The 15,372-nt window shown below is 38.3% G+C and overlaps 1 protein-coding gene across 4 annotated transcripts in view; it reads right to left on the minus strand.

Moving 5' to 3' along the window:
• The window catches only part of LOC126336867 (NADP-dependent malic enzyme), a 62,719-nt gene that overhangs the window by 11,691 nt on the left and 35,656 nt on the right, over positions 1 to 15,372 (minus strand). For all 4 annotated transcript variants that reach the window (XM_050000969.1, XM_050000971.1, XM_050000970.1 and 1 more), the window contains exons 8-10: positions 14,770 to 14,912; positions 5,876 to 6,046; positions 246 to 369 (exon numbers count right to left, since the gene is read on the minus strand). In XM_050000969.1, the coding sequence (XP_049856926.1) occupies positions 246 to 369; positions 5,876 to 6,046; positions 14,770 to 14,912 (438 nt within the window). The remainder of the gene's footprint in view (positions 1 to 245; positions 370 to 5,875; positions 6,047 to 14,769; positions 14,913 to 15,372) is intronic.

The following is a 15,372-nucleotide window of genomic DNA, read 5'->3' on the forward strand; positions in this document are numbered from 1 at the left end:
ATTCACTGCTCACTTGTAAGAAGTAATTTGCATATTTATTTCTGTTTCTTATGTACTTCATGGTCTATATCTGTCTTGAGAGTGTAGGGAACAATAGATAAATTTCAACAGACTGATTCATTACATCGGCAAACAAAATAAGACTTCAATCTCTGGTCAGAACCACTTATACTGTAAGATTTATACTTCTGTTATAGATCAAAACGTAAATACTGAGAAAATGTGTGAATCAATGAGCTTTTTACCTTTCTTGTATGCATACTCTGCTATTCGTGTAGCAATGTTGACTGAACATTCTCTTATGCACCCCAGAGGAGGATACAGTCTTCCATTAGCCAGATCAGCATCAGTCACATGGTCTGCAACGGTCTGAAATCAACAAAAAAGTAAGGATTCTTTAACACCAACATTACTATCAGAACATTCTTATGCAATGACATCTAGTTTTTGAAATGCCCTACAAATTCAGAGTGTATCACAAAACAACCATTGGAGTGGGGATATTAATTTTGTCTCTCTCATATAGCAAATGACAAAACCATCCATAGTGGCCAAATTTCTTTCACAACCCCTACATGAATTAATAAATGATTGCAATTATGTACTACTTAAAACAAAAATGCTTCATCTTGTTGACAGTAATACAAAGCTCTGAAAATACAATGAATAAACATGAAATATATCACTGCAGTCTTAAAAATTAAATTAACATTACTGCACTCTTACGACAACCTAAAGCACACGCTAGAGCAAATGAAGTGTCATAGTGAGAACAAAATTATTTAAACCCATCTGAGATGATGATATCAGCTTTTTTTTTTTAAAAAAAAAAAAGATGATTATATTTGCAGTAGCAGATAACATGTACCTGTAAGTGGAATGACTTTGGAAAAAAATACTGTTTACTAAACTGTTGGATATAAACTAAATTTTCTGTCTTTTCTCCACACCTCTCCTACTTTTGGAGTAGCAATCTACCTAGATTTACAGTACATACTATATTCCATACTAAATTCTACATCAATGCAAACATTAATTTAAATAAAAACATTTGTTAGGATGCCTCAGCATCTTGTCCTCAATAAGGAACACTGTTCCACCTAAGCCTGAAAGAAAAAAATCTTAGTGACTTATGGAGGTCCTGATAACTTAGAAAATAATGTAAAAGGCCTTGTAAATACCTGACAATGTATGTTCTTTCTTGGCTAGTGTTGACTGTTTGGTAAAGGCAAACAAATGTAACAATGTTAATGATTGATTTTTGGAGACACTAAACAATTTAACATTGAACTACTGTAACATTGAAGTGACATTAGCTTCAACAAAAGAGTTGCCAATAAACATTCAACAATAAGGCATGATCCATAATTTACACAAGATTAGATACTAACAAAAAATAAATAAATATACACTTTTAAAATAGGTGACTCCAGCTAAGACAATTGGGCCAAACTGAACAAGGCTGTATATATTTTATAATTAGCTGGTACATAACAGTGAGGAGAGTTGCATCTTGACCCTCTAAAAACTTGTTAATGTCCTAAAGTCATCAGCCAAACTAACATTTTTCTCTTTACTTTCATCAGGTCTTTGGTTCTGTCTTAAACAATGAATGGCATTATGAGCTTATGGGATATCTGCAACCGAATTGATGACAGTAGAAATTATATAAGCTGTGCTTCAAGAATACCTTTACAACATGCGTCATGATGATTACAATAGCTCTGAGGCTGTTCACTAGCGATTTTATTATCTTTAGAGAAATGGTAGTTCAAAAGTACAAAAATCCTGAAGAATCTTTATGATTGATGCACTGAAAAAAAAAAGTGGGAGCAGAATGTTTACACAATAATCAACAAAGACTAATAATAAAGAAGTAGTAATCTATTGGTTTCTCTGTCTTAGGCATACTGCAATTTAAAAGAGTTTTACTGCAGACATCTTTCACTTTTGTTTATGAAGCGTCTTCTGTGGTTACTCTGCAAATTAGATACATATGTTTGTACATTTATGGGTGTTTTTAGATTAAAAACAGCATTTTTGTGTATGAAATTGGTGTGTACTTTACTTATGGTGTTTCTGCCCCTTGTTTACATTTTCTCCAAATCACTGCTTCTTCTCCCTTTCTTAGCAGAAGTTGACATCGAAAGACTCTGTTTCAGGTGTACACTTTACAGTTTTTGCCTTTCTGCATTTGCATTATTTACAACTCAAAACAAAAATTCTGTTTAAGATTCAAACAACCAAATATGCACAAACATATGTATCCAAATTGCCAAATAACCTCAGAAGGTAATTTATAAATAAAAGTGAGACACATCTGGTGTAAAGCTCTCTTTAAATAAACTGCAATAAGCTCATGACAGAGAAACCAATAATAACTGAATTCAACAGCTGCTGTGGAAGACTGCCAAACAAACATATTAGAGAAGTAGTGACATTATGATGGCTAGAGATGCAATCAAATGTACATAAAAGAAATTTTAAAGACTAGTTCAGTTTCTTCAAATACAGTTATTGCTGGCTGTTGTTCATTAGATGAGCATTACAATATTTTACTTTGCTAATACTTTTCTTTTCCCAATGAATACAGTCTCCTTTAATATGTATTCACCTTTGAGGTCCTTTACAGAAGGTTAAGGTTATTATGAAAAATTACAAAGAATTCAGTTGTTGTCCTACAAAATTTTGGGTGAACTCCGATGTCTGAAGGTGGCAGGGGTAAAATAAAGTGAGCAAAAGGCTATTTACAATTTGTACAGAAAGCGGAGAGTCAAGGGGTATGAAAGGGAAGCAGTGGTTGGGAAGGGAGTGAGACAGGGTTATAGCCTATACCCGATGTTATTCAATCTGTATATTGAGCAAGCAATACAGGAAACAAAAGAAAAGTTTGGAGTAGGTATTAAAATCCATGGAGAAGAAATAAAAACTTTGAGGTTCACTAATGACATTGTAATTCTGTCAGAGGCAGCAAAGGACTTGGAAGAGCAGTTGGACGGAATGGACAGTGTCTTGAAACGTGAGTCTAAGATGAATATTAACGAAAGCAAAACGAGGATAATGGAATGTAGTCGAATTAAGTCAAGTGATGCGGAGAGAATTAGATTAGGAAATGAGACACTTATTAATTAGCAAAGGAGATTTGCTATTTGGGGAGCAAAATAACATGATGGTCGAAGTAGAAAGGATATAAAATGTAGACTGGCAATGGCAAGGAAAGCGTTTCTGAAGAAGAAAGATTTGTTAACATCAAGTATACATTTAAGTGTCAGGAAGTCATTTCTGAAAGTATTTGTATGGAGTGTAGCCATGTATGGAAGTGAAATGTGGACAATAAATAGTTTAGACAAGAAGAGAATAGAAACTTTCGAAATGTGGTGCTACAGAAGAATGCTGAAGATTAGATGGGTAGATCACATAACTAATGAGGAGGTATTGAATAGAATTGGGGAGAAGAGGAGCTTGTGGCACAACTTCACTAGAAGAAGAGATTGGTTGGTAGGACATGTTCTGAGACATTGAGGGATCACCAATTTAGTATTGGAGGGCAGCGTGGTGGGTAAAAATTGTAGATGGAGACCAAGAAATGGATACACTAAGCAGATTCAGAAGGATGTAGGCTGCAGTAGGCACTGGAAGATGAAGAAGCTTGCACAGGATAGAGTAGCATGGAGAGCTGCTTCAAACCAGTCTGAAGACTGAAGACAACAACAACAACAACAACTGATGTCTGTAACTTTCTGGTAAGATATTTTGGCATAAAGTCTTCTGGATATCTTCAGGTGAATACTAATGAGCAATACACTGAGCTCTCCTATTTAAGACTCCATCAGAACATGCATGGTATCCCAGTTGGCATTACAAATATGTCGTTTGACTGCACATTCTTCTCCTGTAAGTCTTTGTGCTGCTCTGAGTGTCATACATGGTGAGAGCTCACCTCTATGATATAAAAATGATTGTCTCCACATGGTAAGATGGCAGTATGATGCCGCAGGGCACGACGTTTTTCTATAATCGGATCCCATGCAGAATATAATTGGAAACAGCCACCATGATTCATAAGTGATTCAGACAGTTATATTTCTACTAATTCATTGATGATTGAGCTCCAAAAGTTTAATGTATGGGCCAAAATTGTAATTTCACTACATTTCATCAAATGATGAGTAAATACAGAGTTCATCAACTTATTTGTTTGGAGAAATCGAGTGTGCCACCGATGTTCTATTACACAATCTTACACAGTGCACTTCGTTTGCCCTATGTAAGGTGGTCACATTCACACAGAATACTGTAAACACCTTCTTTGCACAACTCTAAGTAATCTTTAACAGATCCCAAAAGAGCTGATATTTTGGAAGGAGGCCAAAATATTACTTATCTTTATGTCTGCCTATTTTACCTGAAACATTTCCAATACTAGGTAGACAAGCTATCATTTTGAAGGCCTCATCCTCTTCCTTGTTCTGTCATTTGCACGTCTGTAGCGTTCTTTATACTTGTCAAGATGAATGTCCGTTGTTCAAGAACACAGTTTGGAGATGTTCCAGTTCCATTTGCAGGCTATCAGCATTCGAGGTGGTACGGGCTCGTTGGATCAAGATCTTCAGAACACTCATTGTTTGTGCAGGATGCTGACAACCAGTAGATTGTAAATAAAGATCAGTATGAGTGGCTTTTCAAAACACACTGAATGCCCAATTGTGCCATCACTCTCACTTTGCACCAATACATCTAAAAACATAAGCAACCATCTTTCTCCACCTACATAGCAAATTTTATTGTTTCACATAGGGCCAGGCGTTGAAGGAACCCTGAGACTGTCCAAACCGTTAAGGCCAAATTATAAAAGTGTCCTCATTGTAATGCCAAAATACTGATGTTTTTGAAATAGCTGAGGTGAGTGCTCGCTCCTTAGATGCCAACAGAAATGGAATACCTCCAAACTGTGTTCTTGAACTAGGGATATTCACCTCAACAAGTACAGACATACAAACAATAGAACATAAAAGAGGATGAGGCATTCAAAACGACCATTTGTCTACCATAGATTGGAAATGGTTCTGCGAAAACAAGCAGAATATTACGACAATATAAAGTTTAAGTAATCCTTTGACCTCCTTCCAAAATATCAGCTCTTTTGGGATCTGTTAAGGATTACTTAGAGTTGGGCAAAGCTGGTGTTTACAGGATTCCACATGAATCCGTCAAATCTGATACAGTGCAATATGATGTGCACTTGCAAGATCATATTATAGAACATCAGTGACATACTTGCGTTCTCCAAGGAAGTAAGTCAACTATTGCTGAACACTGTATTTCCACAGGCCATCTTGTTATATATAATTAAACAAAACTTGTGGCCCATACGTCAAACTTTCAGAGCTCACTCATCAATGAAACACTAAAAAATACGACTGTCTGAATCGATACAGCCATTTCCAATTAAATTCTGCATGGGATCTAATTATAGAAAAACTTCACGCCCCCATGTAATCGGCATCCTCCTGCAATCCTACCATCTGGAAACAATCATTTTGATATCTAAGAGGCAAGCTTTTACCACGTATGGCACTCAGCACAGTGCACAGACTTACAGTAGAAGCGCATGCACTCAAGCAACGCATGCAGAATACTAACTAAAATAGCATGCATGTGCTGGCGGGATCTTAAATTGGAGAGCTCAATTTACTGCTCATCAGTATTCACCTAAAGATGGCCAGAAGACCCTGGGCCAAAATATCAAACCAGCCCGTTACAGACATATGGCAGCTTTCCCAAAATTTTACAGAACAATCTGTACCGGTCAGGGAAGTTTCAAAGTTCAATTCCATTACTGTTTAAACTGTGTACATAGTAAAGATTTTCTTACCTGTGCAGCAATCAGAAACAGCTGTTCCTCAATATGATGAATGCCTGTGACAATAACGCCTAATGCAATGCCAGGGAAAATGTAGGCATTGTTTCCTTGTCCTGGATAGTAAGTTTTACCATCAAGCTGTACAGGTGGGAAAGGAGAACCACTGGCAAAAATGCAGCGGCCCTGTAAAAGAAAATCAGTATGAAGAAAACTTAATACGATCTAAACCCATATGTTGCTAGTATTTGCAATTTAATTATTTTTTCCTTCTTTTCTGAAAACTATGTGCCATTTCCACAATTCATTTTCACACACGGAAATTGCAATTTTCACTCCATAGAGTGCAGTATTGTTTTATTCCTACCATTATATTCTAACCACGAAATTATGAAAATAAATAACAGCAGTAATTTTCATGTTGAACACTATTTCACATTACATGTTTGGAGCTGTGAACTAGCGGAATACCACTAACAGAGTCGATGGAATGTTGAGGAGTTGGGTGAATCAATGTTGGTGCCACGAAGACAAATATTAACAGTATGCCTATGCGAGAATGGCCTTCTTTGAACTTTTACCACAAATCCTGGAATAAGTCATCTAATATAAGACAACTGGGCACAGAAACTGAAGTAAAACGAAGTCAAGTGTCTCTTGGCAGTGCTGAGAGGCTATATACACAAAAAGTGGAATGAAGTGCCAGGTCATAGGCCTCTGTGACTATGTCATTGGACAATCTTTGAGTGCTGAAGTTCAGCAAAAGACTCAGAAATATACAACATAGTGTTTGTGAGTGTCTACGGGCCTCCAACAGGAGATGTTTTAAACTTCATTAAGCAATTAGAATGGTATAATAAGACTTAAAGTAACTAGGAAGTGACTAGGTAAGGATACTAACATTGATTCATTTCAAATATTTCTGATTAAGGGTAACTTGACTTAATGATGTCCAGTTTTAGTTTGACCACCATAACATTTCCAACAAAAACAGGATGGAGTGCAACAGCAACTGTAAAATTTCATCAACAGGAACTAATGATTCAGTTACACATTCAGGGAGAATTTACAAGATGAAAAATTGAAAGACGTTTACAAAGAGCACACAGTAAGGAGAAATTAAATTCTTCACTCAAAATAACTTAGAACATTATGGATCCAGTTTTCATATACAACATATCAGGGACATTTGCAATGGATGCTGAGCAAAAGCGTGGCTAACATCTGGGATCCAAATACTTCATGCTACAAAGAGAGTTTTATTTAATGCAGAGAACTAACTCTGATTATCACTTAAAAATGCACTACAAGAAGTCTTGAAACATTCTGCAATTTGTCATGAAAAAGGCTAAAACCATGTACTATGCACAAAAAATTCAAAATCTGAAGTGCAACGGAAAGGCAATTTGCAGCATTATTGAGGATGAAATGAATAGAATCAGTAAGTCAAATGATATTCACCTCCTGGATGACTGTAGCAGTGTGAAAAACAAATTTCATTGCCTACTAAATTCAGTTGATTCTTCCTAACAACAGTTTGAAACACAGAAACATAAAGTGATACAGTGAAAGCAGATACGTTACAATAACCTAAATAGGCTATGCATACTCCATTGCCAGACATCTGTGTAGCTAAATTATCTGTTAAGAGATGGTCACAAAAATCATTAGGTTTCTAATTAGCAGTTACTCTTCTAAGATTAACAAATGATGGAGCTCATCCTCCTTGGTACACAAAATGTCAGAAAACTGTTGCAGAAAAAACGTAAAAAACATGCCAAATTTAAATGGATGCAAAATCTACAAGATTGGCAATATTCAACAGAAGCTTAAAATTTAGCACAAACTTCAATGCACGATGCTTACAATAGTTTCTACAATGAAACTGTCTCAAAACCTGGCAGAAAATCCAAAGAGATTCTGGTTGTATGTGAAGTATGCTAGCGGCAAGACACAATCAATGTCGTCTCTGCGCGATAGCAATGGAAATATTAAAGACAACAGTGCTACCAAACCAGAGTTACTAAACACCAGTCTTCTGAAATTCATTCACTAAAGACGACAAAATAAATAATCCAGAATATGAATCAGGAACAGCTGCCACCGTGAGTAATGTAGAAGTAGATATCCTCGGAGTAGTGAAGCAACTTTTATCACTTAGCAAAAGCAAGTCTTCCACAGTCCAGGCTGTATACCAATTAGTTTCCTTTCAGAGTATGCTGATACAATAGCTCCATAGCCCCTGGCAGCTGAGCGGTCAGACCGACGGAATGTCATACCTAATGGCCCAGGTTCAATTCCCGGCTGGCTCAGAGATTTTCTCCGCTCAGGGACTGGGTGTTGTGTTGTCTTTATCATCATCATTTCATCCCAATTGACACGCAAGTCGCCGAAGTGGCATCAACTCAAAAGACTTGCACCAAGTGAATGGTCTACCCAACGGGAGGCCCTAGCCACACGGCATTTCCATTTCCATAGCTCCATACTTAACAATCATATACAACCGTTCACTCGACAAAAGATCCATACCAAAGGTTGGAAAGTTGCACACGTCACACCAATACTCAAGAACGGTAGTATGAGTAATCCATTAAATTACAGGACCATATCATTAATGTCGATATGCAACAGGACTTTGGAACATTACTATGTTCGAATATTATGAATTACTTCGAAGAGAACGGTCTATTGACACACAGTCAACACAAATTTAGAAAACATTGTTCTTGTGAAACACATCTAGCTCTTAACTCAAACGAATGTTGAGTGCCATGGGATTTCACATTAATTCCACATTTCTAGATTTTTTGACATCACATCACACAATTTTTTGACACCACACCACACATGCGGCTTGTATTGAAATTGCACACTTACGGAATATCGTATCAGTTATGTGACTGACTTCATGATTTCCTGTGAGAGAGGTCACAGTTCATAATCATAGCGTAAAACAGAAGTGATTTCTGGCGTTCCCCAAGGTAGTGTTGTATGCCGCCTGTTGTTCCTTATGCATACAAACGATTTAGGAGACAATCTGAGCAGCAGGACACAATGTGTGGTGCCCCACAGAGTGCCATACTGTGGATAATTTCTGGTGGCCCGAAAGAAAATAAGATGTAGAGCATTACATAAAGAACTGCATTCCTTGCATTCAGAGAGTAACAATGAGTCAGCAGTGATTGTCATTAAAAAGGTTAGATGAGGTGGATAGACCATTCCAAACCATAAGACTAGACCATCTTTGGCCACTTCACACAAACACCAGCAAGGAATCAATATGTGTTACCTATAATTGATCATTTATCATTTTACTGAGCCACAATTGCAATACCATTTGCAAAGTCAGAAACAGTGGCACAGGCTATGGTTAATTGTTTGTTACTGAATTTCATAACACAAGGTACTATTATAACTGACTAAGGCACTAACTTTATGCCTGAGATTTTAAAGCAGTTATTCTGGTTATTATGTATAAAGACATTACAAACCATGGACTACATCCACAAGAAAATGGCAGAACTGCAAGAATTCACTGACAATAAGAAAAATGTTAAGTTATTACGTAAATAGTAGCCATAATACTTTTGACATGCTTCTAAAATTTGTCATGGCCATTTAAAACTCTTCAAGCCATGAAAACTTTGGATTGTCCCCATATGAGGTTATTTTTGACTGAGAAATGCCCTCTCCTTTTGAATTATGCCAACCTACTTCAGGAGAAGATAATCTCCAGTTCAAAATTTTGCAAAAAGTTTAAAATTTATCTGCCATTAGGTCAAAAAGGTGAACACAAAGGCTCTATGATGACAGGAAGGCAGCCACAGCTGAAGGCTAAATTGTCTAAATACCAAATCAGGCAAGCTATCTAATCCTTACTTGCTCAAATGAAAACTAAAGAGTTCATTTCTTTTTACCACGGACTTCGTGAGGAAGTCTAGATGACATCTCTAATTAATGTAGAGCTACACCTCCTGAGCCAAAGCACAATTGTGCATGTGGAGAAATTTGTTCCTTTGAGAGTGAACCTGACACACTTTCTAAATTACTGGCTGCTCCTCCTGGAGGTGCGGGGTGAGGGAATGGTAAGTGGCTGAAGAAAAGATGAGAAAGAAATGCAGAACCAGGGAAGTGAAACAGGTTGTAAATGCAATTGTTCCCACTCATTCGTGTGCTCCTAGGACAAGCAAACTAACAGAGAATTTCCACTTTCCACTGGAAGCAGCCTGGATCCAGCCCAGAATGTAAAGACAAAGATCAGAGTGTAGCAACTCGAGCTCCGGTTGTCAAGCACAAGACAAAGGGGAATGTGAGAGAAAGAGGCATCAGCACTGTGCTGATGCTGAGGCTGTTGGGCAGATACAAATTGGCAAAGACTCTTAAAATCAGTCCTGTGTCTAGTTGGGTACTATTTGCACAGCAGCTGGATGTAATAATATCAAAACATCAGTTGTCATTAAGCATGGTTGTCTATATATGGGCAGTAGAAAATCAAGATTGACAGTTCAAAGATGCCTTTGATATATTACAATTCATGATGCAAGGCCAGACAAGATGTGGAAGGGAACCAGATCTTGAAATGCACACTGCACAGCTCGCAAGTATCCATGAAAACATGTTGAACATACCTGTCAATTACACACAGTTGATCATTGTGAAGGTTTTACATACTCTCACCTGAAGTGTCACTGATACACGCATTGAGTCACAGATCTGCAGGAAGCTCTCCTTCATGCTCCCCATAGCAACTTGACACTGATGACCTTACCTCTTGCACAGTTCTTGGAAGGACTACGTAAAATCTGACGTGAGCTGCTAGCACCCTTAGAATTGTTAGCAGCAATAGAGGAGTCTTTATCATTCCACTACCATATGGAAAGTGTGGACAATATGCACGAAGGAACCAGGTTAAGAGCTTGGGTGTTTTGCCATCCACCATTGCTCAGTAGCATGGGGATCCTGCAGAAATTTGTGTACTTATGGATACATGAAACATCATTGGTATCACACACCCTACTCTACACCTCAGAATTATTTCAGTGCCAAACCATGCATGTCACTGTCTACCCCATCCAAGAACACACACAGTCTCCGAGTCATGCGGGTACATGCTGTTTCTCCAAGAAACCTGCGACAGAATGCCCCAGGGAGGTTATTACAGGGGAAACCTAATTCTATCGAAACCCATGGTCACACTGGCTATTCTCAGCATCAAGACTGATAGGTATCATTTGCACCTGCTACGAATGGTCATTTTGGCAGTGCTCAGTGAATAGAACAGGAGGTGGAAGGATTGCTGATAAAAGGTACACGATGCTTTCAGGTTACCTGCGACTATCACCAGAACCACCACCCTAACCACCAATTACTTGTTAATGTACCTGCAAGACCTACCCTTCCAAATCCTATGCAAGGAAACCATAACCTACTTACTTGGCACACTAGACCTAATCCTTCTAGCTTCCTTGGCTAGATGATGGGGTCACAAAATAGTCATGTGATCAAAGAAAACCTATTAGTTCATATGAAAAAAGTATTGGACTGAACACCACAACCAGGTCATCACCAGCTGCCTGCCTAATTCTGATAATAATATGTTTCATGTGCTGCTACCTCAGAGACAGAGCTGCCCAGCAGCCCAATCTCCCTCCTCCTCCTCCTCCTCCTCCTCCTCCTCCTCTTCCTCTATCTTCTCCTCACCTTTCTTCAACCAGTGAGCCCACAGTATTCATATCGGTATCCTTGAAATGTGACTTAACCAATGTGAGTGAAGTTAAGTTGTGAAAATGAGGTACTAGAAAAAGGACAACCTATGAAATCTGTGTGTGAGCATCACAAAATGAGGCAGTGTACATAATGTAACATAAAAAGAGAAGGAGGACAAGCAAACAGTAGCACACAAAAAGTGCTTTTCTCTGCCCATGCAACAGAATGTTAAGTGCAGAAATGATAATGGAAGAAAAAAATCAGGATGTCTGCTGCAGCGCAGAATTGTAATCAGGTCGCAGTCGCAGTCACAGTCAGCCACTAGCCATCGCTCCTGCTGATAATGCAATTCAGCAGACACCAACCCGTCAAACCACCACGTCCACATGTCGATGACCTGGGAGTGAACAACCTTCCAGAAGCTTCCATAGTTTGATTTACTGCCTCATGACAACAGCAGGGCTCCAGTCATTGGCTTCAGCTCTGAGTTTCTGTGGGCTTTCATAAATGATGCAGAATTACATTGTTTTAGAAATATCACTCAAAATGCAGGCATGTCCACTTGAAGGACAATGAACTGATTCTAGTACACCTTGCAGATGGCAGACAGGTAGTAGTGAACAGTGGGGATAGCATTTGGGTTGTTATGTTGAGAAAGCTATGGACATGATGGATGGTGACTATCACCAACGACAATGGACCACATGCATTTTGTGGATGCAAGTAGTCAACACAGATAGATATTAATAAAGGTTTCACTCAAGTGTATTGTCTGGAAGCTCTTGTATAAAAGACCGTTTATAATTGAATTTGCAAATGGCAGGGAATTTGCAAGCATGAATGTGAGTATTGGTCATCTGTTAACATCACAGTCTCTGGGGGAACACTGAGGTTGTGCTGGCAGCAAGGTGTACTGTGACACCCTGATATGCCTTATTGACAGAGAAAACACACAAAGAATATTTCGGACTAGATTTTCAGGTCCCTGGTCATTAGCCACTTTGAAAACTTATCAGAATGTTTGGATTCAGGAATGTAGGTTCTGCATAACGCTAATGATTGTACTAAATAAATCTTGGCTCTGTCAGTACCGAGAGAGCAGATGGTGGTCTGTTTCCAGGTACATAAATTCTTTGTTTGAAATATAGATAAAACAGTAGCTGAGAGCTACAGCAGAAGGAGCAGTGAATTTTTCAAACAAGAATTCTTTCTCCTATTATACACATATGAAGAAACCTAGAAGGGATCAACATAACTATCAGTAAGAATACGTTAGCCCTAGTCATAATTTATTCTTAGTACACTTTACAGAAATAGCCCAAAGTGGTTTCTTCTGTCCTTTAATGTACAACTTTCTACACATCGAAGACAGCGTCCTTCATTAGGGCATTTAAAGAACTTGAATGTCAATTAATTAATTGGCTATTTAAATGATACTGGTATGGTGGTAGCCCTGAACAACAAGCTTTTTTTGGCAATTTGTTTAAAGATCAGAGAGAGAATTTTAGATTTCTATAATTGTCTGTTATGAGGATATTAGGTCAGTTAGAACTGTCAAAGGACTCAGACCCACCATAAAGAGCTGTCAACTGATATGATTTGCTCTTATTAACACTTGTCCATATACAGGTTCCGAACATATTTCCGGAAATGCTTACTTTCCATGTTAGGGCTCATTTTATTACTTCTCTTCAAATCACATTAATCATGGAATGGAAACACACAGCAACAGAACGTACCAGTGTGACTTCAAAACACTTTGTTACAGGAAATGTTCAAAATGTCCTCCGTTAGCGAGGATACATGCATCCACTCTCCGTCGCATGGAATCCCTGATGCAGTCCTGAAGAATGGCGTATTGTATCACAGCCGTCCACAATACGAGCACGAAGAGTCTCTACATTTGGTACTGGGGTTGAGTAGACAAGAGCTTTCAAATGCCCCATAAATGAATGTCAAGAGGGTTGAGGTCCGGAGAGTGTGGAGGCCATGGAATTGGTCCGCCTCTACCAATACATCGGTCACCGAATCTGTTGTTGAGAAGCGTACGAACACTTCAACTGAAATGTGCAGGAGCTCCATCGTGCATGAACCACATGCTGTGTCGTACTTTTAGAGGCACATGTTCTAGCAGCACAGGTAGAGTATCCCGTATGAGATCATCATAACATGCTCCACTGAGTGTAGTTGGAAGAAAAACTGACAAAACTAAAATGAGCTCTAACATGGAAAGTACGCGTTTCCGGACATATGTCCACATAACATCTTTTCTTTATTTGTGTGCGAGGGATGTTTCCTGAAAGTTTAGCCGTACCTTTTTGTAACACCCTGTATAGTCCCTTCCCTGGAGTAGTCTGGTGAGATTTTCTGGCATTACTGTTCTTTAAATGACTAACCTCTCACTTCTGACTGTGGAAGATGTTTTCTTGGAGCATACTATGCCCCCAAGAAAGAGCTCCCCCAGTCAGACAACTCACTGAAATGTAGCTAGATTGCAAAGTGAAGAACCAATACCTTTCAACTATTTTTATTTAGTGGAAACCTGAGACTCCTGCACTATATTCATCTGAAAAATCTCTGCAGTTAACAGATCACAGCTACAGCAAAACTAATAGAAAAAGCATAAGGTATTAAATTTTGTAATTTTAGATAGCATCACTGGGATTTAAGAGTGATCTGTCAGGTAAATAAAATTAGTAAATAACAGTCTCAATCACACACCCATTTATTAAAATATGATCGGTTTCACCCTCTAACAGTAGGCCATCTTCAGCCAATATACCATCCGGCTGATGATGGCACTTTGAACAGCTGTGCTGACACTAGTCGCAAAACTGTGATTCGGGTCAGCACAGCTGTTCCAAACAACAGCATTGTCAGCATCATCCGGATGATGTATTATCCGAGGATAGCCTACCACTAGTGGCTGAAATTGGACGTATTTTAATAAACATCCATGCGATTAAGACTGTTTTTTACTAATTTTTCTTAAATTTTACCCTGTACGAGTAAGTCTACATGCACATTATGGAGCCTCACGTAGTAAACTGTTTCTTCTATTTCTTAAGAGTTTTGTAATATTGTCTTGGACATTTACCAAGACAACAGAGGTTGATCACTAATTCTACAACCAAATACTAATGGATCCTTTCTCTTGTTTATGTATGTTATTCTCAGTTATTTACAGTTGCAGAATTGCTCACCTCTGTGTTTGTATATGCTTGTTCAGCAGTGCACTCAGCTTTACTTGTTGGATTGCTCAAAGCAAATATAACAGGTCTCTCATTGAAAGATGCCATATCCTTCAAAATTTCTGGTGTGAAGGCTCCTCCAGCAGCTGATGCACCTGAAACAAAAAAGCTGATTACAAAGGTTGTTCTCAACACATAGTCTATAGTTACACAGCGAAGAAAATGGGATGATGAAAGAAAGCCAAGGCAGTTTTCATCAAACCATAATTTTCATTTACATTATTCTGGAAGAACCACTGTTTTCTTTATGGAAAAGAAGGAGCTGCTTCCAGCAAGGTGTGTTTACCTTGGGTGAATTTGTATCTGTCACTGACAAGAAATTATGTATTTATGAAATTTGGATTTTTTCCTTCTTCTTTGCAAAAATCCTTTTCCAGATGCCAGAGCAACTGAGGGTGTTCACAGAGGTGTTTCCATTTTCTGCTTTTAGAGGATGATGATGTTTGGTTTATGGGGCGCTCAACTGCATGGTTATCAGCGCCCATAGAAATTCACAACCTCTGCTCAGTTCAATCTAGCCACTTTAATGAATTATGATGAAATTCTGAGGACAGC

This window comes from Schistocerca gregaria, chromosome 2 (assembly GCF_023897955.1).
Source record: "Schistocerca gregaria isolate iqSchGreg1 chromosome 2, iqSchGreg1.2, whole genome shotgun sequence".
Taxonomy (NCBI): Eukaryota; Metazoa; Arthropoda; class Insecta; order Orthoptera; family Acrididae; genus Schistocerca; species Schistocerca gregaria.